General features: G+C 44.3%; 1 protein-coding gene across 1 annotated transcript in view; it reads left to right on the top strand.

Moving 5' to 3' along the window:
- Positions 1 to 21,198, top strand: part of SNX29 (sorting nexin 29) — a 593,032-nt gene that overhangs the window by 23,432 nt on the left and 548,402 nt on the right. Inside the window, exons 2-3 of the mRNA XM_023231145.3 lie at positions 914 to 975; positions 4,948 to 5,000. Of these exons, the coding sequence (XP_023086913.1) occupies positions 914 to 975; positions 4,948 to 5,000 (115 nt within the window). The remainder of the gene's footprint in view (positions 1 to 913; positions 976 to 4,947; positions 5,001 to 21,198) is intronic.

The following is a 21,198-nucleotide window of genomic DNA, read 5'->3' on the forward strand; positions in this document are numbered from 1 at the left end:
TGGAAGTTCAGTGTATGTCATGTGTGTCAGTTGGGAATGCTTTTGGCTGCAAGTAACAGCCCAGTGTGTCGTGGTGTGGACAAATAGGATTATTTATTTTGTGAGAGTTAGCTTGTTTCTAGTCTTAGCTTACCAACTCAGTGATATCAGGGCTGGTGTCTTTGTGATTCTCTAGGTCTTTCTCTCAGGCTCATGACTTCATGGTGGCAAAATGCTACTCGGGCTCTGCCCAACATGTCTATGATTGAGGCATGAAGGATGGAGGACAGAACGATGCCCTTCATAGCACTTCTTTCTATCAGAAAGGAATGACTTTCCCAGAACTTTCCCAGTGCACTTCTGCTGTCTTCTCATTGGCCAGACCGCTTAAGTTCAACCTCAGCTGCTGAGAAGAGGAGTAATCAGGTTTTACAGCTTGGATTGCTGAAGGTGGCATGGGAGAAGGATGTTGGAGATGATAGTGAGAACAGCCAGTGAGCAGTTCCCGCTGTACTGGGAAACTTATATTTTATTTCAGGCTGCTGGTTGGCAACTGGGAGCAGTTTTGATTCCCAGGGGACATTGGCATTACATAGAGATATTTTGGTATAACTCAGGGGTGTGTGTGTGCTAATGCCATGTAGTGTGTAGAGGCCAGGGATGCTGCTGAACATCCTACAATGTCAGTAGTGCCAAGGGTTGAGAAACCTTTAGACCATTGTAGACATGTTGTTCAGATTTGGGGAAAATTAGTTTACCTGTTTTCCTTTGATGCAGTAACAGGCAATAGCCAAACTTCATTGTAATGATACAGATTACTGGGAGCTAGTCGTGCTATTGATTTTGTTAAAGATCAGTAGTAAAGGACTGGTGTAGTTGGGGACAGCTGTATCCAAGTGTCAATGAGAACTAATTAAGCTTCATTGCATTTTAGGATCACAGAACAATGACAAAAGACAATTTCTGCTGGAGCGACTGCTGGATGCAGTGAAACAGGTAAGCAGAAAGCACACATTTGCCTTTTTGGTCAAGTAATAGTGTCAGATAATTAATGTAGGTCATTTCTTCCCTATAACATACACAGACTAACTCCCACTTTATACCTGGGAACAGTGAAGCGATCTAATCGTTTTCCCCAGGAAATGATAGAGCAGTGAACACGGTCAGAGTTGGGTTGGAGGAAGTCCTGTGTCTTGAATTTTGAAAGCCTTCTAGAGGACCCCCATCCTTCAGTGATGTCCCTTCAAGAAAGGCACTGAGCTGGGTGCGGTGGCTCACGCCTGTAATCCCAGCACTTTGGGAGGTCAAGATGACCGCATCACTTGAGGTCAGGAGTTCCAAACTAACCTGGCCAACATGGTGAAACCCTGTCTCTACTAAAAATACAAAAATTAGCTGGACATGGTGGCAGGCACCTGTAATCCCAGCTACTTGGGAGGCTGAGGCAGGAGAATTGCTTGAACCTGGGAGGTGGAGGTTGCAGTGAGCCGAGATTGCCCCACTGCATTCCAGCCTAGGCAACAGAGTGAGACTTTGTTTCAAAAAAAAAAAAAAAAAAAAAAAAGGCATTGATGTGGGTTTCAAAGTCTCATTGTCTCATTTCCAAGCAGTTGTGTTTGAGGGCAGCTCTGAGGGGTGCAGAGTTGGTGGTTTGGAGTTAGGACCCCTGAGCACAAGAAGGCAAGGACAAGGAGGAAGGAGGCTATGCCTGGGGTCCTCTGCTGCTGCCCCCAGCTGTCTGGACACTCCAGGAGGCTTTGCTGTGATTGATGTGATGCTGTTTCTGATGCTTGACTCTGGCTGGGCTTGGAAGCAAGCTTGGATGTGAGACTGGAGTCTGCTTGCTGCATGTACCAGATGCATGCTACTGTTAGCTGTCACTGATCACACCTCCACTGTGTGCCAGGCTCTCTGCTAAGCACTTTATATTTAATCCTTCCAACAACACTGTGAGATTATAGTTCCTGCAGTTGGTTTCATTTTACAGCTGAAGAGACTGAAACTCAGAGGGATCCAATAACTTGCTCAAGGCGTCATAGTAAGCGGCAGAGCTAGGATCCAAATCTGGGAATTCTAGGAGCTCACTTTTTGGAAGGGACAGTTGACAGTTATAATTATGTGTGTAATTACACTATAGGGAGGTAAGTACTATAATAGGGGTGTGTGTTAAATTTTTTTTTTATTTTTTAGAGGTAAGGTCTTGCTGTTGCCTAGGCTGGAGCACAGTGGTACCATCATAGTTCACTGTAACCTCAAACTCCTGGACTCAAGCAGTCCTCCCACCTTGGCCTCCTGAGTGGCTGGGACTACAGGTGCATGCCACCACATATGGCTAGGGTGTATGTTGAGTATTGAAGTGAGCCCAGAGAATGCAGTATCTATGTAAGCCTTGAGGCATTGTGTGGTAGGAGGGACACAGGCTTTCTGCTCCGACGTAGCTGGAATTAAAGGCCAGCTTTACTTCTTCAGCTCTGTGTGTACAGGGACAGCTCACACACCCTCCCTGAGCATCTCTCTGCTTTTCTGTAACTGGGTCACTTAATCTGTATATGGCTTCTGAGGGAATTGGCTTGTTAAAGTAGGTAAAGGGCCTGGACAGAGCCTGGTCCTCTGTTAACATGGTAACATCTGGAGCCCATGTTATTAGCTTGTTCTTTCTTTGCTGCAGAAATGGAAAATATAATAAGATGAGGAGGCAAGATGAACCACTTTAAAGGTAGCAGTTAGAGAGAAATAAAGTGGAGCTTATGCCCAGAGAGCTTCTGCTGCTTTTTTTTTTTTGGATGGAGTCCAGCTCTGTCTCCCGGGCTGGAGTGCAGTGGCGTAATCTCAGTTCACTGCAACTTCTGTCTCCTGGGCTGAAGTGATTCTCCTGCCTCAAACTCCTGAGTAGCTGGGACTACAGGTGCGTGCTACCATACCTGGCTAATTTTTGTATTTTTTAGTAGAGGTGGGATTTCACCATATTGGCCAGGCTGGTCTCGAACTCCTGACCTCAGGTGATCAGCCCACCTCAGCCTCCCTAACTGCTGGGATTATAGATGTGAAGCACTGCACCTAGCCTGCTGTTATTATTATTATTATTATTATTATTGTTATTTTGAGGGTTAAAGTGTTGCAAAGGACTTTTTTGCATGACTTTCAAAAATAAATTTTATTGATGTATAATTTACATATAATAAAATATAGCATTTTAAGTGTACAGTTTCATGTGTTTTGACTAATATATCATTTAAAATTATATATATACACACACATATACACACACAGATACACACACACACACACAATGTAGTAGTATTGATAATAAGTTTAGGAACCCTGCAAGCCTGCGACCCATAGCAGAGATTCTATACCTTTAAAAGAAAAAGACAGCCGGGCGCGGTGGCTCAAGCCTGTAATCCCAGCACTTTGGGAGGCCGAGACGGGCGGATCACGAGGTCAGGAGATCGAGACCATCCTGGCTGACACGGTGAAACCCCGTCTCTACTAAAACAAAAAACAAAAAACTAGCCGGGTGAGGTGGCGGGCTCCTGTAGTCCCAGCTACTCGGGAGGCTGAGGCAGGAGAATGGCCTAAACCCGGGAGGCGGAGCTTGCAGTGAGCTGAAATCTGGCCACTGCACTCTAGCCTGGGCGACAGAGTGAGACTCCGTCTCAAAAAAAAAAAAAAAAAGAAAAAGACAGTAGTAGGCCAGGCATAGTGGCTTACGCCTGTAATCCCAGTGCTTTGGGAGGTTGGGGCAGGAGGATATCTTGAGGCCAGGAGTTATGAGGGCAGCCTGGGCAACATAGTGAGAACCCTGTCTCTACAAAAAAATAGAAAGTATGAGTTGGACCTGGTGGCACATGCCTGTAATCCCAGCTACTTGGGAGGCTGAGGTGGGAGAATTGCTTGAGCCCAGGTATTCGAGGTTACCATGAGCTATGATGGCACCACTACCCTTCAGCCTGGTGACAGAGTGAGACCCCATTTTTTTTTTCTTTTTTTAAGAAAATTAGAATAGTGGATAATGGTGATGGTTGCTCAACATCGTGAACTGAAATTTACACCTAAAGATGGTTAAAATGGCAAAGTTTATGTTATCTATATTTTAATTTTACCAATTCAAAAAGTAGCCTGCAGGGCCGGGTGCCGTGGCTCATGCCTGTAATCCCAGCACTTTGGGAGGCCAAGGTGGGTGATCACCTCAGGTCAGGATTTCAGCACCAGCCTGACCAACATGGAGAAACACATCTCTACTAAAAATACAAAAATTAGCCGGGCATAGTGGCACATGCCTGTATCCCAGCTACTTGGGAGTCTGAGGCAGGAGAATCGCTTGAACCCGGGAGGGAGAGGTTGCGGTTAGCTGAGATCGATCCATTACACTCCAGCCTGAGCAACAAGAGTGAAACTCCATCTCAAAAAATTAAAAAAAAAAAAAAAAAAAAAAAAAAAGAAGTAGCCTGCTTTCATTTTTACCCACCCTCAGTAAATTGTCATTCCACACAACCAGATGACTGGTATGAGGCTTGATTTGTGGTGCTGTAACGTCATCGCCAGTCACGACAACTCTGGGGCTGGTCCAAAGGGACCCATTCAGCACAGGTTTGTGGAAGTTGTAATTATCTCCCGCGAAGAGCTCTGTGTGGTAGACAGTCAGCTGCTGACAGGCAGGGGCAGCTTCCTGGATAATGCACAGATGGCCGTGTGCTTTTGTTTTTCTGTTAGCAATGTTTTCCCACAAGGCTTGCTTTTGTACAAGTGGGAGATAAAGGTTTCCTTTAAGTGGCAGCTTCAAGGCTGGGGTGTACACCTTCTTAAGTCTTGTGCTGATACCCAGGGGACAGGGACGTCCTCACTTGACGTGCAGAGCTTCTGGTCCCGTGTCCCCTCCCTGACCCTTAAGCCCTATGTGGGCTGTTGTGTGACGTTTTGAGTGTCGCATCCCAGCGGCTGATCTCAGCAGCTTCTTTTTCTGTGCAGTGCCAGATCCGCTTTGGAGGGAGAAAGGAGATCGCCTCGGATTCCGACAGCAGGTAAATATGTCACTTCTAAAACCATTGACCATCGAGCTTGAAAAGGCGGCAGAAGGTGGCCGGCTTCTGTGCTCTGCCTCTGCAGCTGAGAGGTGCGGCGCTGAAATTTGAGTCAACCGTGGACTCTGTGCGGTGACTGCTCATCTCCAACACTCCACATTTTCCATAACTCTCTTTCTAGAAATCTATTCGGAGGGAATTATTCAAGATACCTTTCCATATAAAATTATTTTCAGGGTAATTAATAATTATGAGAACTTGGATGCCTAAATACCCAGTAATTGGGAAATGGTTAATAAAATATAGTGCGTTGATGGGGTAGAATGTTATATAGCCATTAAGAGTAATGTTTATATGGAATTTGTTTTCAACAGAAAAATGCATGGGTAGTGATTTAAAGGGGCATATGTTGTAAGAAGAGCAGGATCCGAAATTCTATGTATATGGAGTGGTCCTAGCTATGTTAGATAGCCACTCTGGCCAGAACACACTGAAATGTGGCCTAAGGTAGCAGTAGGGGTAAGAATACTGGGAATATTGCTTTCTGGTATTTTTCATGTTTTTTGTTGTGATCATGTGTTCCTTTTATGATAAAAAATAATTCCTAAAAATGGGCCAGGTGCGGTGGCTCATGCCTATAATCCCAGCATTTTGCGAGGCCGAGTCAGGTGGATCACTTGAGGTCAGGAGTTCGAGACCAGGCTGGCCAACATGGTGAAATCCCGTCTCTACTAAAAATACAAAAATTAGCTGAGTGTGGTGGTGCACACCTGTAGTCCCAGAGACTTGGGAGGCTGAGGCAGGACAATCGCTTGAACCCAGGCTAATTTTGGGGAAAATTAAGGATTTAGGAGGTGGAGGTTGCAGTGAGCTGAGATCACGCCACTGCGCTCCAGCCCGGGTGACAGAGTGACACAGGGTGAGCCTCTGTCTCAAAAAATAAAATTTGGCTGGGTGCAGTGGCTCATGCTTGTAATCCCAGCACTTTGGGAGGTCGAGGCAGATGGATCACGAGGTCAGGAGTTCGAGACCAGCCTGGCCAAGATGGTGCAACCCCTTGAGGCTTGATTTGTAGTGCTAAAAATACCAAAAATTAGCTGGGCTTGGTGGCGGGTGCCTGTAATCCCAGCTACTCGGGAGGCTGAGGCAGGAGAATTGTCTAAACCCAGGAGGCAGAGGTTGCAGTGAGCCGAGATTGTGCCACTGTACTCTAGCCTGGGTGACAAAGCAAGACTCCATCTCAAAAAAAAAAAAAAAAAAAAAAATCCTAAAAATGGCCATTGACATTCACGACCCAGGAAAGGCTGACATCGTGGCATAAGCTGATAACATTGGCTGGAAGGAGACCCATAGGGCTTGGCAAAGGTAGGAGACACACAAGCATCCAGTCCTTGCTGCAAATGTGTTGTGAGCTCAGTCAGAGCTAATTTGTGCTCTGCAGCCCCTGAGGTGGCAGGAGGGAGATTCCTGCATGGGAAGGAAAGGGAAGGGAACTTGCTTGCTCAACGTTCATCTCATCCTGGAAACTGTTCACGTCCGTCACCCTCTCACCGTAGCCCACCCTCCCGTGTCCATCGTTCCTTTTTCTGTCCTTTCCTACTGTAAACTTTTAACAGCCATGAGCAAAGCATGTAGACCTTCCTGGAATAGAGCCATGTGGATGATTCGAAACTGGCACAGATTTAAAATGATGCACCCTATTATCCGTGCCTTCTCTGCTTATGTTTTCTACATTGCACGTATCACCATCCAACTGACTATATATACATTCGACTTTTTAATTTTGCCTATTATCCTGTCACTATAATGTCGGTCTGTGCAGGCAGGTATGTTTTGCTGTCTTGTTTACAGATGTTTCTCTAGTGCCTAGAAGCATTCAGTAAAGATTTGTTAGCTGGATGAGTGTGTGTATTACATTGTACTCTAGTCAGGTGTTCAAATATCTGTGCCACCACGAAGCTTGTGAGATTGGAAGGCCGAAAGGGTGTTTCTCCATTTATTTTTTAAAATTTTACTTCTCAGTGTTTTACACAAGCACTATGTGCCTGTCATACATTAGATTCTCAGTGTATGTTCGTGGCATTAGATCATTAGACTCGTTGATCAATTTAGTCCTTCCTGAGCATCTACTATGGGGCCTGGCCTTGGCCAGGGATCCAAGGTCCGCTTGCGTCAGAATCACCTGGGAGGCTTATTGATTAATGATGCAGTGTCTAAGTCTTGTCCTAGTTGTATTGGAGCAGGATGTGTATATGTGCATGAGTGTGTGTGTGAATGACTGAAGCCGAGGAGCTTGCTGAGAATTTGCATTTCAACAGGATCCCCAGGTGATTCTGCTGGACACCAAAGCTTCCAGTGCAATCACTGTTCCAGGCCTGGGATGCAGAGGTAATTAGGAAAGACTCCTCTTTCCTGGCCGGGTTGGTTTGTCTGTGTTTATGTGTGTGTGTGGTGTGTGTGTGTCTAAGTATCCATGACTTCTTGACCACTTTTCTTCATTACCGTGCTGTCCGCTTCCTGAGAGAGGCAATCCTGCTCTGAATGTTAGGTTAACGTGTTCTTACGCAGGTGGAGTATCCCTCATCCAAAAACCCACAATTCAAAATGCCCCAAAATCCAAAACTTTTTGAATACCAACATGACGCTCAAAGGAAATGCTAGTGGAAGCCAGTTGGATTTTGGATTTTTGGATTAGGCTCACCTAACTGGTAAGTATATAATGCAAATATTCCACAGTGTGGAAAAACCCGAAATCTGAAACATCTCTGATCCTAAGCATTTTGGATAAAGAATACTGAACCTATATAATAGAATTTGCTACCATAACCTTTGTTACAGAATATGTTATGTTTTGTAGTAGAATGGAGAAAGTTAATTCCTTCTGTGATAACTGTTGTTTATGGCTAAAAGGAGTATGCTGCTTGCTATTACTAATAATAGGCCAGGCATTGTGGCTCATGTCTGTAATCTCGTTGCTTTGGGAGGCTGAGGTAGGAGGATTGCTTGAGGCCAGGAGTTCAAGGCTGCGGTGAGCTATGATCGTGCCATTGCATTCCAGCCTGGGCAATAGACAGAGACCCTGTCTCTAAAAATAATAATAATAATAATAGCCAGGCATGGTGGCTCATGCCTGTAATCTCAGCACTTTGGAAGGCCAAGGCGGGAGGATCACCTGAGGTCAGGAGTTCGATACCAGCCTGACCAACGTGGAGAAACCCTGTCTCTACTTAAAATACAAAATTAGCCAGGCATGGTGGCACATGCCTGTAATCCCAGCTAGGCAGGGAGGCTGAGGCAGGAGAAGCGCTTCAACCTGGGAGGTGGAGGTTTCGGTGAGCCGCGATTGCTCCAGTCTGGGCAACAAGAGCGATACTCCGTCTCAAAAAAAAAAAGTAATAATAATAGTTATGGTTTGTGACTGCCTTTGCTACATTTTATTTATGTTGATTCTCTGTCCTCAGAAGGAGCAGAAGTATTATCCTTTCTTTTTTTCTTTTTTTTTTTTTGAGGCAGGGTCTTCCTCTGTTACTCACCCTGGAGTGTAGTAGTGTGATCATGGTTCATAGCAGCCTCAACCTCCCAGGCTCAAGATCTTCCCACCTCAGCCTCCTGGTAGCTGGGACTACAGATACAAGCCACCATACTTGGCTAATTTTTGTATTTTTTGTAGAGATGGCGGGGGGGGGGTCTCACTATGTTGCCCAGGCTGGTCTCGAATTCGTGGACTCAAGTGATCCTCCCACCTTGGCCTCCCAAAATGTTGGGATTACAGGTATGAGCCACACTGTGCCTGGCTTATCCCTTTTTCACTGATGAGAAAACTGATTCAGAGAGGCAAAATGCCATAGCCTAGGTTAGACATTTTGGAAGGGCTAGAGTTCCATGATTTGTTCTTTCTCTGTTATGTGCTATTTAGTGACTACATTGTTTTTGAGGCTGGGTTTAAAAAAAAATTATTCTCCTCTACCCCAGGGGGATTCCTTCTTAATATCAGAGACCTGGTCTTACCTTGGAAATGTACTCCAAGGTGGCAAAGGTGGCACCACCTTCATGTTGGAAAGGCCACATCATTGTCCCTATTCTGTGAGAAAGTTGAATCTCGGCTGGATGCAGTGGCTCACGCCTATAATCCCAGCCTTTTGGGAGGCTGAGGCAGGCGAATCCCTTGAAGTCAGGAGTTCAAGACCAGACTGGCCAACATGGCAAAACCCCGTCTCTACTAAAAATAAAAAAATTAGCCAGGCATGGTGGTGCCCGCCTGTAATCCCAGCTACTCGGGAGGCTGAGACAGGAGAATCGTTTGAACCCGGAAGGCAGAGTTGCAGTGAGCCGAGATTGCACCATTGCAATCCAGCCTAGGTGAGAGAGTGAGACTCCGTCTCAAAAAAATAATTAAAAAAAGAAGAAAGTTGAATCTCAAGAGGGAAAGTCAGCGAACATTTAAAAATAACTTAGGAGAACTGACAAGATAGATGAGTTGCCTGCCTTCTTTAGCCCTGGTAGCTGACCCGGCCTTGGAGTTGAGGTCAAATCCACTTACTTCCCTCCAGCTCCTCTGCTGGCCTGCAGTCCCTATCACCAGCATCTCACAGGATGGCTGCTGCAGCTCTGGGCTCTCCCCATTCGTTCTTGTCCTGCTTCTACCACATCGAATGCAGAATGCAGATTCCCTCACCTCATGCTCCCTTGAAACCTCCCAGCTGCCTTCTCTTTGCTCTTGGGAGAAAGAACCACATCCTTAACACAGCCTGGAGGCCTCACATGCTTTCCCCTGCTCTCTGATCCAGGCATCTGCCCTTTTTCTCCTTTTGTTTTTAAAGCTTTTAACTACTTTTTCTTTCTTCTTCTTTTTTTTTTTTTTGAGATGGAGTCTCTGTCACCCAGACTGCAGTGCAATGGCGTGATCTCGGCTCACTGCGAGCTCTGCCTCCCGGGTTCATGCCATTCTCCTGCCTCAGCCTCCCGAGTAGCTGGGACTACAGATGCCTGCCACCATGCCCAGATAATTTTTCTGTATTTTTAGTAGAGATGGGGTTTCATCGTGTTAGCCAGGATAATCTTGATCTCCTGACCTCGTGATCCACCCACCTCAGCCTCCCAAAGTGCTGGGATTACAGGCGTGAGCTACTGCATCCGTTCTGCTTTTCGCTACTTTTTCAAGGAAATTTTTTTTCTTTTTTTGAGATGGAGTTTCGCTCTTGTTGCCCAGGCTGGAGTGCAATGGCGTGATCTTGGCTCACCACAACCTTCGTCTCCTGGGTTCAAGCGATTCTCTTGCCTCAGCCTCCCAGGTAGCTGGGATTACAGGTGTGCACCACCATGCCTGGCTAATTTTGTATTTTTAGTAGAGACGGGGTTTTTCCATGTTGGTCAGGCTGGTCCTGAACTCCTGACCTCAGGTGATCCGCCCGCCTCAGCATCTCAAAGTGCTGGGATTACAGGCAAAGCCACTGCACCCGGCCTGGATCATTTTTGACTTACAAAAATGACAGCTTGTTCAAAATAGTTAAAAACAAAATGTTTCTAATGCCTCTCCTTTTTAAAACAGAGTGTGCAGATTTCAGGCTCAGAGCCGTCCTCTGGCCATGGCAGAGAGTCAAAATTTATTACTTAATTGTATTTAGTTTTTTTTTGAGATGGAGTCTTGCTCCATTGCACAGTTTGGAGTGCAGGGGCACAATCTCCGTTCACTGCAACCTCCACCTCCCGGGTTCAAGCGATTCTCTTGCCTAAGCCTCCCTAGTAGCTGGGATTACAGGTGCGCGCCTCCAGGCCTGGCTAATTTTTGTATTTTTTAGTAGAGACAGGGTTTCACCATGTTGGTCAGGCTGGTCTTAAACTCCTGACCTCAAGTGATGTACCTGCCTCAGCCTCCCAAAGTGGTGGGATTACAGGCGTGAGCCACCGTGCCCAGGCTACGTTTACCTTTTTTTTTTTTTTTTACTTTTTTTTCCCACTCTTTTTTTCATTTACTTTTAAGGCTACTGTTTTTATGTCATATGATGCTAGTTTTCCATTTACAACTGTGATGCATGCAGCTTTCCATTTTTTAAATTTTAAAATAATTTTTAAACGTGTGTATGTAACTGAACAAAGTGAGTCAAATTCAAGACAAATAAGTAAATAATAGCACATATCCTTACATCGAAAAAAAGCTGTCAAGGTGTTGGTCGACGGATCATTTTTTTTTTTTTTTTTGAGACGGAGTCTTGCTCTGCCACCCAGGCTGGAGTGCAGTGGCCAGATCTCAGCTCACTGCAAGCTCCGCCTCCCGGGTTTACGCCATTCTCCTGCCTCAGCCTCCCGAGTAGCTGGGACTACAGGCGCCTGCCTCGTCGCCCGGCTAGTTTTTAGTATTTTTTAGTAGAGACAGGGTTTTACCGTATTAGCCAGGATGGTCTTGATCTCCTGACCTCGTGATCCGCCCGTCTCTGCCTCCCAAAGTGCTGGGATTACAGGCTTGAGCCACTGCGGCCGCTGACGAATCATATTTCAAGTAGAGACAGTGCTAGCAGGACAGAGCAGACTGTTGCTGGATTTGGGAGCCTAAATGATGCACCATATTATTTTGCCAAAATACAAAATCCAAGGTGGATGTGTGCGAGCATGTTTCTGTATGTGTGTGAAATATATATATATGTATATATGTGTGTATATATGTTATATATATGTGTGTGTGTGTGTGTGTATATGTGTGTGAGAGACGGACACCGTGAGTTGCAGCCGTCTTCATATGGAACGTGAAACAGTATTGACATTAGGGGAAATGCAGGCAAGACTTGTTTTTTCCTTCAGATGGAGTCCTGAGAAGCTTCCCCGGGAGGAAGTGGTGGCAGCCACTGACTCTGAAATGTGTGCTTCTCCTCTTTACTTTCTGTTGGCGATGTTTTCTAGCTCTGTTTTTAACCTAGGAACAAAGACTCATTCTTGTGTTTCATTGAAATTATTCCACTTTCTTTCAGTCAGACTGGCCTGTGAAGCAGCTTTAAGATATCTTTGGAATATTTTGCCTTCCGGAAATAATGGCCCAGGAGCTTTGTAGGCCCTAGAAGTTACCTCAAAGACTAGACACGTGATTGTTCCGCCAAGATGTCTTTGTCCCATGTGGAATCAGAGGACATAATCTGGAAGTTTTCCCTTTAAATTCTGAACGGGAACGATAACAGAGGCAGTGGAATCAGCATAGGCTTTGGAGCTTGGCATTCGAATCCTGGGTTTGCCGGTTCTGAATTGTGTTGCGATTTTGGGCAAGTTTCTTTCTTGCACCTCAATTTCCGCAACTCTGAAATGGGTAGTATAACGGTATTCACTTCAGAGGGTTGTTATGAGTCAGTTCATGTACAGCCCTTAGAACACTGCCTGGCAGGTAGTAAGTTTCCAGTAATTATTAGCTGTTGTGATTTTCATTATAATGATATGTAAGGTGTTTTGACACTTGGTAGACATTTACCACACACTCACACACTGGATCTCTTTGCCATATGGGTGGCAGTGCGTTGGCTTCAGGTATTCATCTGCATGTAGAAATGGTTAATTTTGGCCAGGTGCGGTGGCCTGCACCTGTAATCTCAGCACTTTGGGAGGCCAAGGTGGGAGGATCACTTGAGCCCAGGAGTTTGAGACCAGCCTGGGCAACATGGCGAAACCCCCTGTCTACAGAACAAAAAAAATTAGCTAGCCGGGTGTGGTGGTGCAGGCCTGTGGTCTCAGCTACTCACGAGGCTGAAGCGGGAGGATCACTTTGAGCCTAGGAGGTCAAGGCTGCATTGAGCCGTCAACCTGCCACTGCACTCTAGCCTGGTTGATGTGAGACCCTGTCTCAAAAAAAAAAAAAAGAAAAAAGAAATTGCTCTTTTTTGTGAACTTTTAGGTGACTGTCAGAAGAAATCATAGAGCATTTCTTCTGCCTTCAAAGCATGCAAGAAAGAATGATTTGTTTTGGTGATTTTTTTTTTTTTTTAACCTGCTGAGGAATTAGAATCAGTTTTGGACTTTTCAGGAAGCTAAAAACCAAAACCAGCTGCCCTTTGTTGTTCCTGATGTTATTCTTAATGCAGTTGAAAACTGTCACGTGTATCCCCCAGAGGACTTACGAAACGGAATGGTTTTTTCAGGTATTTTTTTCTCTTTTAAATGTCTCTGAATGTTTGTCATGTGATTTTTATGTTCCCTGCGTCACAAGTTTCTTACCAGCCTCTAACTAGTTTGAGGTGTTGACTGGATGTTACGATTCTTGTCATCCTGGCCAAAAATCCTGGGGTTCATTAATTGGATTCTCCCCCTCCCTTACCCCAAGTACTTTATTTCCACTTTGAGACTCTGTAGTAGACAGTCCATATTGCATACTCTTTTATTTTGCTGCTTGATTAAATGAAGTGCTTGGGGGTTTTTTTGAAAAAAGATTATTTCTAGCAATGGGGAACATCTAGGATGTTTAACAAATCTAAGCCCATTTTTATATCTGAATTTTTTTTTTTTGAGATGAAGTCTCACTCTGTCACGCAGGTGGAGTACAGTGGTGTGATCTCAGCTCACTGCAACCTCCACCTCCTGGGTTCCAGCGATTCTTGTGCCTCAGCCTCCGAGTAGCTGGGATTTTAGGCTTGTGTCACCACACCCAGCTAATTTTTGTATTTTTAGTAGAGACAGGGTTTAACCACGTTGGCCAGGCTGCTCTCAAACTCCTGACCTCAGGTGATCCACCCTTCTTGGCCTCCCAAAGTGCTGGGATTACAGGTGTGAGTCACTGTGCCTGGCCCTGAGCCTATTTTTATATCTGAATTTTAATTAATATTTGTCTTATTTATATTGATAGTTGTTGAGGGCACTGCCTACGCCATAGTAAACAATATGTTAGCACCATCATCATCATTGTTATGAACCTGACAGTGGAGAGAGGTGGTCAGCATGGGGTGTGAGCTTTGGTGTCAGACATACTTACCTTCATGCCTACTTCAGCCACAAATCACCAGTTACCAGCTGTATAATTTTGGACTGACCTAGCTCATTTAAGCCTCTCATGTACCGTCTGGAAAATCAGATGATAATAATGATACTTACTTCCTAGACTTATGGTCAGGATTAGCTGTAATAATATTTGCTTGGGACACCCAGTAAGAACGTAATAAACTCAATACACTTTTTTTCGAGTGACTAGACATACCTGTGTTTTTTGACAGTTACTAGTCACTGAAGGCTGAAAGGATTGCCTCATTAATTCCTTCATTCAACAGGTATTTATTTGTAGAGCACTATGTTGGCATTGGCGATGCAAATTGGATGAGATGGTTGCTGTCTTCAAGAAATTCAAAATTGAATCTGGGAGTTGGACATGTAAATTGTGGACAATTATGGTGACCTGTAAGAAATATTAGTTGTCATAGAGGTGACACCAGGGTTGTTAGTGGTCAGATAGGTGGGATAGGAATTGTAGGCAGAGGGAATAGCAGATGTGAAGGTGCAGGGATGTGGGGCACAATGGTGGCGTGTGTGGATGAGTGTTGTTTGGTTTGGGAGACAGGTGGAAAGTCAGCAGAGAAGTGTTTGAATGCCATCACAGGGAAGTATTTGAATGCCATCAGTTAGGGCATTATTTCTTTTTTTATTTCTGAGACAGAGTTTTGCTTTTGTTGACCAGGCTGGAGTACAATGACGCAATCTTGGCTTACTGCAACCTCCGCCTCCCAGGTTCAAGCGATTCTCCTGCCTCAGCCTCTGGAGAGGCTGGCTAATTTTTGTATTTTTTGTAGAGATGGGGTTTCACCATGTTGGCCAGGCTAGTCTCAAACTCCTGACCTCGTGATCTGCCTGCCACCATGCCTGGCTAATTTTTGTATTTTTTGTAGAGATGGGGTTTCACCATGTTGGCCAGGCTAGTCTCAAACTCCTGACCTCGTGATCTGCCTGCCTCAGCTTCCCAAAGTGCTGAGATTACAGGTGTGAGCCACCGTGCCTGTCAGGGCATTATTTCTTAAACTTAGGCCATCATGTACCATTTTCACCATTTTTGCCATTTCTGTGTTCCATCTGAGCCAGAGGTTGGCTTGAAGTGGAATTCCAAGGCACTGTCTACTGTGGTCTGGGTCTGGTTATATTTTTTCCTGACACATATAAATATTTATCTGTGTTCCCCTAAAATCATGTCATGTACTGTGAACCCATAGCATGGTATGGTGCCAATTGGTAAAAAAGAAAGAAAGAAAATGACGCAGTCAGATTTGCATTTCAGGGAGACAGCTTCTGCCCAGGATGCATGGGTTGGGGTGGGTGGAGGTGGGTGGGGTGAGATGGAGTCTGGGAGAGCCAGGGTTGGAGGGCTGAGTGAAGCGGGGACTGGGGAAGAGACAGAAGGATTGAGGTTCAGGACTGAGCCTTGATGAGATTCAGTGATTACCCGAATGTGGAGGCTGAGAAATAATGCCATGGTTCTACTATGGAAGCTTTGCTGAAAACGGCAAAGCCAAATAGCCAGCAAACATATATTAGGGGAAAAAAAGACACCGAAATTCACTAGTAGTCAAGGAAATGCAAATTAAAGCAACAGTGAACTGCCTACTTTTTACCCACTAGACTGACAAAATCTCAAAACAACAGTCAAGATTATTGTTAGTGGCCAGGCACGGTTGCTCACGCCTCCAATCCCAGCACTTTGGGAGGCTGAAGCGGGGCAGATTGCTTGAGGCCAGGAGTTCGAGACCAGCCTGGTGAATGTGGTGAAACCCCGTCTCTACTGAAAAAAAAAAAAAAGAATATATATATATATATTTATTTATATATATTTATATATTTATATGTATTTATATTTATATGTATTATATATATAATTAGCTATCTATGTGTGTGTGTGTGTGTATATATTTAGCAAGAGAGAGGAGAAAAGGGTGGTCTTTTGCACTGCTGGCCAGAAAGCAGGAATGAAAATAAATATATATTGGTTTTTAAATTTTTTATTTTTATTTATTATTTATGTATTTAATTTTGAGATGGAGTCCCGCTCTGTTGCCTAGCCTGGAGTGCAGTGGCATGATCTTGGCTCACTGCAACCTCTGCCTCCCAGGTTCAAGTGATTCTCCTGTCTCAGCCTCCTGAGTAGCTGGGATTACAGGTACGCACCACCATACCCGGCTAATTTTTTTTGTTTTGTATTTTAGTAGAGACAGGGTTTCACCGTGTTGCCCAGGCTGGTCTTGAACTCCTGAGCTCAGGCAGTCTACCTGCTTTGACCTCCCAAAGTGCTAGGATTACAGGCATGAGCCACCGTGCCTGGCCTTTATTTTATTTTTATTTATTAAGAAAATGTTTTTAAAGACGGATCTCATTATATTGCCCAGGCTGGCTTTGAACTCCTGGCCTCAAGTGATCCTCCCTCCTCAAACTCCCAAATAGCTGGGACTCTAGGTGCATGCCACTGTGCCTGACTGAGTTCTTATTTTTTTAAAGCAAGCTTTTGATTTGAAGTTTTTGTTCTCTCAGGCTGTGGACTTTGGGCAGACTTGGAGATCCTGTTGGCAACTGGCTTCATGTGATTTCTCGTTTCTCATTTATTCATGTCTGCATCCAGGGGCTCTTGTTTTTCTCCACTCCCTTTTTCCCTTTTGATTTACCGGCTCCTTCAGCAGATTCCTTCTCAGTGCCAGCACCTGTTCCTGATTTTGACATTCCTCATCTGCCAAGAGCATCCAGGCAGCATTTGCATCTAGACCAAGAGTTGGAGATCTGTCTATGCCAGGGAGGACAATTATTGTTTATATTAGTAACATTTGAAAATTATCAGAGCCAGGCGTGGTGGCTCATGCTTGTAATCCGAGCACTTTGGAAGGCCGAGGTGTGCAGATCATCTGAGGTTGGGAGTTCGAGACCCACCTCACTGACGTAGAGAAATCCTGTCTCTACTAAAAATACGAAATCAGCTGGGTGGTGGCGCATGCTTGTAATCCTAGCTTCTCTGGAGGCTGAGGCAGAAGAATTGCTTGAACCCGGGAGGCAGAGGTTGTGGTGAGCTGAGATCACACCGTTACACTCCAGCCTAGGCAACAAGAATGAAACTCCGTCTCAAAAAAAAAAAAAGAAAAGAAAAAGAAAATCATCAGAAATTATGATTTACCATTTAAAGATAGGTTATTTTTCCATTTTCTGGTTCCTCTGTACAAAGATTAATTTGATTCTTTGTATATACCTTTCTGCTATTCTCAAACCTTCACACTTATGGTACCTTGAAAACTGCTGCCTTGTGAATTATCACTGTTGCCAAGCATGAATTTTTTTCTTTTTACTTTTTGATCAACTATTTTATTTTGGGGAGAGGGGGAGTGTCCCCTTTTTTCTGTCCTGTATGTTCTCCTTCCCTTTGGGTTGCTTATGTTAATGACCAATAATTATTTGTTCTATATTTTCCCATGCTCACACAATTATTTACAAATAAAATAGCCATGTGGCCGGGCGCGGTGGCTCAAGCCTGTAATCCCAGCACTTTGGGAGGCCGAGACGGGCGGATCACAAGGTCAGGAGGTCGAGACCATCCTGGCTAACACGGTGAAACCCCGTCTCTACTAAAAAAAATACAAACAACTAGCCGGGCGAGGTGGCGGGCGCCTGTAGTCCCAGCTACTCAGGAGGCTGAGGCAGGAGAATGGCATGAACCCGGGAGGCGGAGCTTGCAGTGAGCTGAGATCTGGCCACTGCACTCCAGCCTGGGCGATAGAGCCAGACTCCGTCTCAAAAAAAAAAAAAAAAAAAAATAGCCATGTATATATACACAGACATATAGCCTTTATTGTCATTGTTTTACAAAAATGGAATCATGCATAATGCTCTGCATTTTTATTTTTTCTCTTGGTACTCCTGAGTTGAAACATTTCCAAGTTATAGTTCTTTTGGAGACAGTGTCTCACTCTGTCGCCAGACTGGAGTGTTGTGGCGTGATCTCAGCTCATTGCAACTCCCTCGTTCAAGCGATTCTCCTGCCTCAGCCTCTTGAGTAGCTGGGATTACAGGCACATGCCACCATTCCCAGCTAATTTTTGTATTTTAGTAGAGATGGAGTTTCACTATGTTGGCCAGGATGGTTTCGATCTCCTGACTTTGTGATCCACCCGCCTCAGCCTCCCAAAGTGCTGGGATTACAGGCGTGAGTCACCATGCCCGGCCTTTTTTTTTTTGAGAGGGAGCCTTGCTCTGTTGCCCAGGCTGGAGTGCAGTGACGCGATCTTGGCTTACTGTAAGCTCCACCTCTTGGGTTCATGCCATTCTCCTGCCTCAACCTCCCAAGTAGCTGGGACTACAGGCACCCACCACCACACATGGCTAATTTTTTGTATTTTCAGTAGAGACGGGGTTTCACCATGTTAGCCAGGATGATCTCCTGACCTCGTGATCCGCCTGCCTTGGCCTCCCAAAGTGCTGGGATTACAGGCGTGAGCCACCGCACCCGTCCGGCTAATAATTCTTTTTAAAAGGCTACATTTCATTGCATGTTCCAGATGTACAAACAGTTGCCTGTGGAATACTGACTTTGTTTCTGATTTTTACTATGATGGACAATGAAGCAATAGACATCGTTAAGCATCATTTTTTTTTTTTCAACTATACTGAGGGTTTTTTAGTTCTGGTGTAGGTTTCCAGGAGTTGGGTTGCTCAGTCAAAGAGAACAGCCTCTGGCTTTTGAAACTTTTCTACCAGTTGTGCACGAGTCTACCTTTTTCTTTCTTGCCAACAATAATTTCTCTGGCATAAGAGTGTCATTGCTAGATTGTATGGTATTTGCACAGTTAGTTTTATCTAGAGTGGCTGTACTGTTTTACAGTCCCACCAGTAGTGTGGCAATGATCCAGTTTCTCTGCATCCTTGCTAGCACTTGGTTTTGTCATGACTTTGTATTTTAGCCATTCTGATAGGTGTGTAGTTGTGTCTCATTGTGGTTTGAATTTGCATTTCCCTGATGGCTAATGATGTTGAACATGTTTTCCTGCGTGTATTGGCCATCTGCATATCCCTTTTGGTGAGCTGTCTGTTCATTTCTTGCTCATTGTCTAGCTGTTAGGGCTTTTATTTTTATTGGATGATTTCCTAGAAGTGGGATTGCTGGGTCAAAGGGTTATGCACATTAAAAAAAAATTATACTGGCTGAGCACAGTGGCTCATACCTATAATTCTAGCACTTTAGGAGGCCAAGGCAGGAGGATTGCTTAAGCCCAGGAGTTATAGACCAGCCTGGGGAATATAGTGAGACAGGAGACAGACCCCTGTCTTTACAAAAAAAAAAAATTAAAAAAATTAACTGACCCTGGTAGTGCCTGTGATCTCAGCTACTTGGGAGGCTGAGGTGGAAGATCACTTGGACCTGGGAGGTCAAGACTGTAGTGAGCCATGATTGTGCCACTGCACTCCAGTGTGGGTCATAGAATGAGACCCTATCTCAAAAAAAAAAAAAAAAAAAAATTATACTGCCTGATCTCTCTGCAGAAAGATATAGCAATTCATATTTCTATTCCTATCAACAATAGCTATTTCCCCATACTCTTGCTAGCACTATGATTGCTTTTAAAGTCCTTAGTCCTAACCTGGGCCTCAGTGTTACTATACTTTCTTGGCTATTAGTGAGATTGAGTATCTTTGCTTGTGTTTATTGGCCAACTATATTTCACCCTTTTGTGGTTGATTTGTTCACCTTCTTTGCTTTTTACTTTTTGAGTTGCTTGTCTTATCCATTGGTAGAAACAGAATTTTTGTGAATATTAATTTTTTCAGTTATATGTTCTGTTAATATTTTCTCATCTGTCACTTTATTGTTTCACTGTATTTATGATATCTTTTTGCCATGTAGAGATTTACAAATTTTATGTAATTAATTCTGTGAACCTTAAAATGTTTTGGTTTTTGAGTACTGAATCTTATTCTCAGATTCTTCAGTATTTTTCTCAGTTATTTTTTACTGTAAACGTTTTCAATTTTTACACTTAACATTTTTCTTTGATCTTGACCCACCTGGAATTTCATTCTGTCTGTGGTTTGTGTTAGGAGTTTATCCTTATGAGATAGGAATTTATCCTTTTTTTTTTTTTTCCAGCTCCATGATCCTTTGTGTTAACGTCATTGGTTAAGCAGCCTGTTCTGCCAATCTGACTGAAGTGCTACCGTTATTATAGATTAAATGCTTCCATATGTATTAGGATTTTTTTTGGGGGGGGGGACTTTCTTTTTTTTTGAGATGAAGTCTTGCTCTTGTCACCCGGGCGGGAGTGCAATGGCGTGATCTTGGCTCACTGCAACCCCACCATACTGGGTGCTAGTGATTCTCCTGTCTCAGCCCTCCAAGTAGCTGGGATTACAGGCACCTGCCACCATGCCTGGCCTGTACCCCAGAACAAGGGGTGTCAAGTCCTTCCTGCAGTTGTTACTGGAATTGTATTAAGTTTATACATTAATTTGGGAAGAACTGACATTTTGAGTTTAATAAGTCTTCCCATTCAGGAAAATGGTGTTTCTATTTATCTATTTGTTTGATCTTTATGCCGTTTAATAAAATTTTGTGTTTTTCTTCATATAGGGCTTGCGTATGTCTTTTTAAAAACGATTTATTTTGGCCAGGTGTGGTGGCTCACGCCTGTAATCCCAGCACTTTGGGAGGCTGAGGCAGGTGAATCACGAGGTCAGGAGTTTGAGACCAGCCTGGCCAAGATGGTAAAACCCTGGCTGTACTAAAAATTTAAAAAAAAAAAAAATTATCTGGGTGTGGTGGCAGGCAGCTGTAATCCCAGCTACTCGGGAGGCTGAGGCAGGAGAATTGCTTGAACCTGGGAGGCGCAGGTTGCAGTGAGCTGAGATCGTGCCACTGCACTTTAGCCTGGGTGACAGAGTAAGACTCTGTAGCAAAAAAAAAAAAAAGAAAAAAGATTTATTTCATTTTTGTTACTATTATGCATCAAGTTCCTCTCCTCTAGTTTTGTCTACTTAAAGAAAGTCAACTTTTAATGTTATAGTGTCTTTTTTTTTTTTCCTTTGGCAAATTTATATGGCATGTATTATCTTTTACACTTTTTTTGGTCTTTTTTTTCCTTTTTGTGGAGTGTGGGGTCTCGCTATGTTGCCCAGGCAGGTCTCAAACTCCTGGGCTCAAGCTAGCCTCCTGCCGCTGCCTCCCTAAGAGTTGGGATTACAGGCGTGAGCCACTGAGCCTGGCCTGGGGTATATTATCTTTAAT

Source organism: Piliocolobus tephrosceles, chromosome 17 (assembly GCF_002776525.5).
Source record: "Piliocolobus tephrosceles isolate RC106 chromosome 17, ASM277652v3, whole genome shotgun sequence".
Taxonomy (NCBI): Eukaryota; Metazoa; Chordata; class Mammalia; order Primates; family Cercopithecidae; genus Piliocolobus; species Piliocolobus tephrosceles.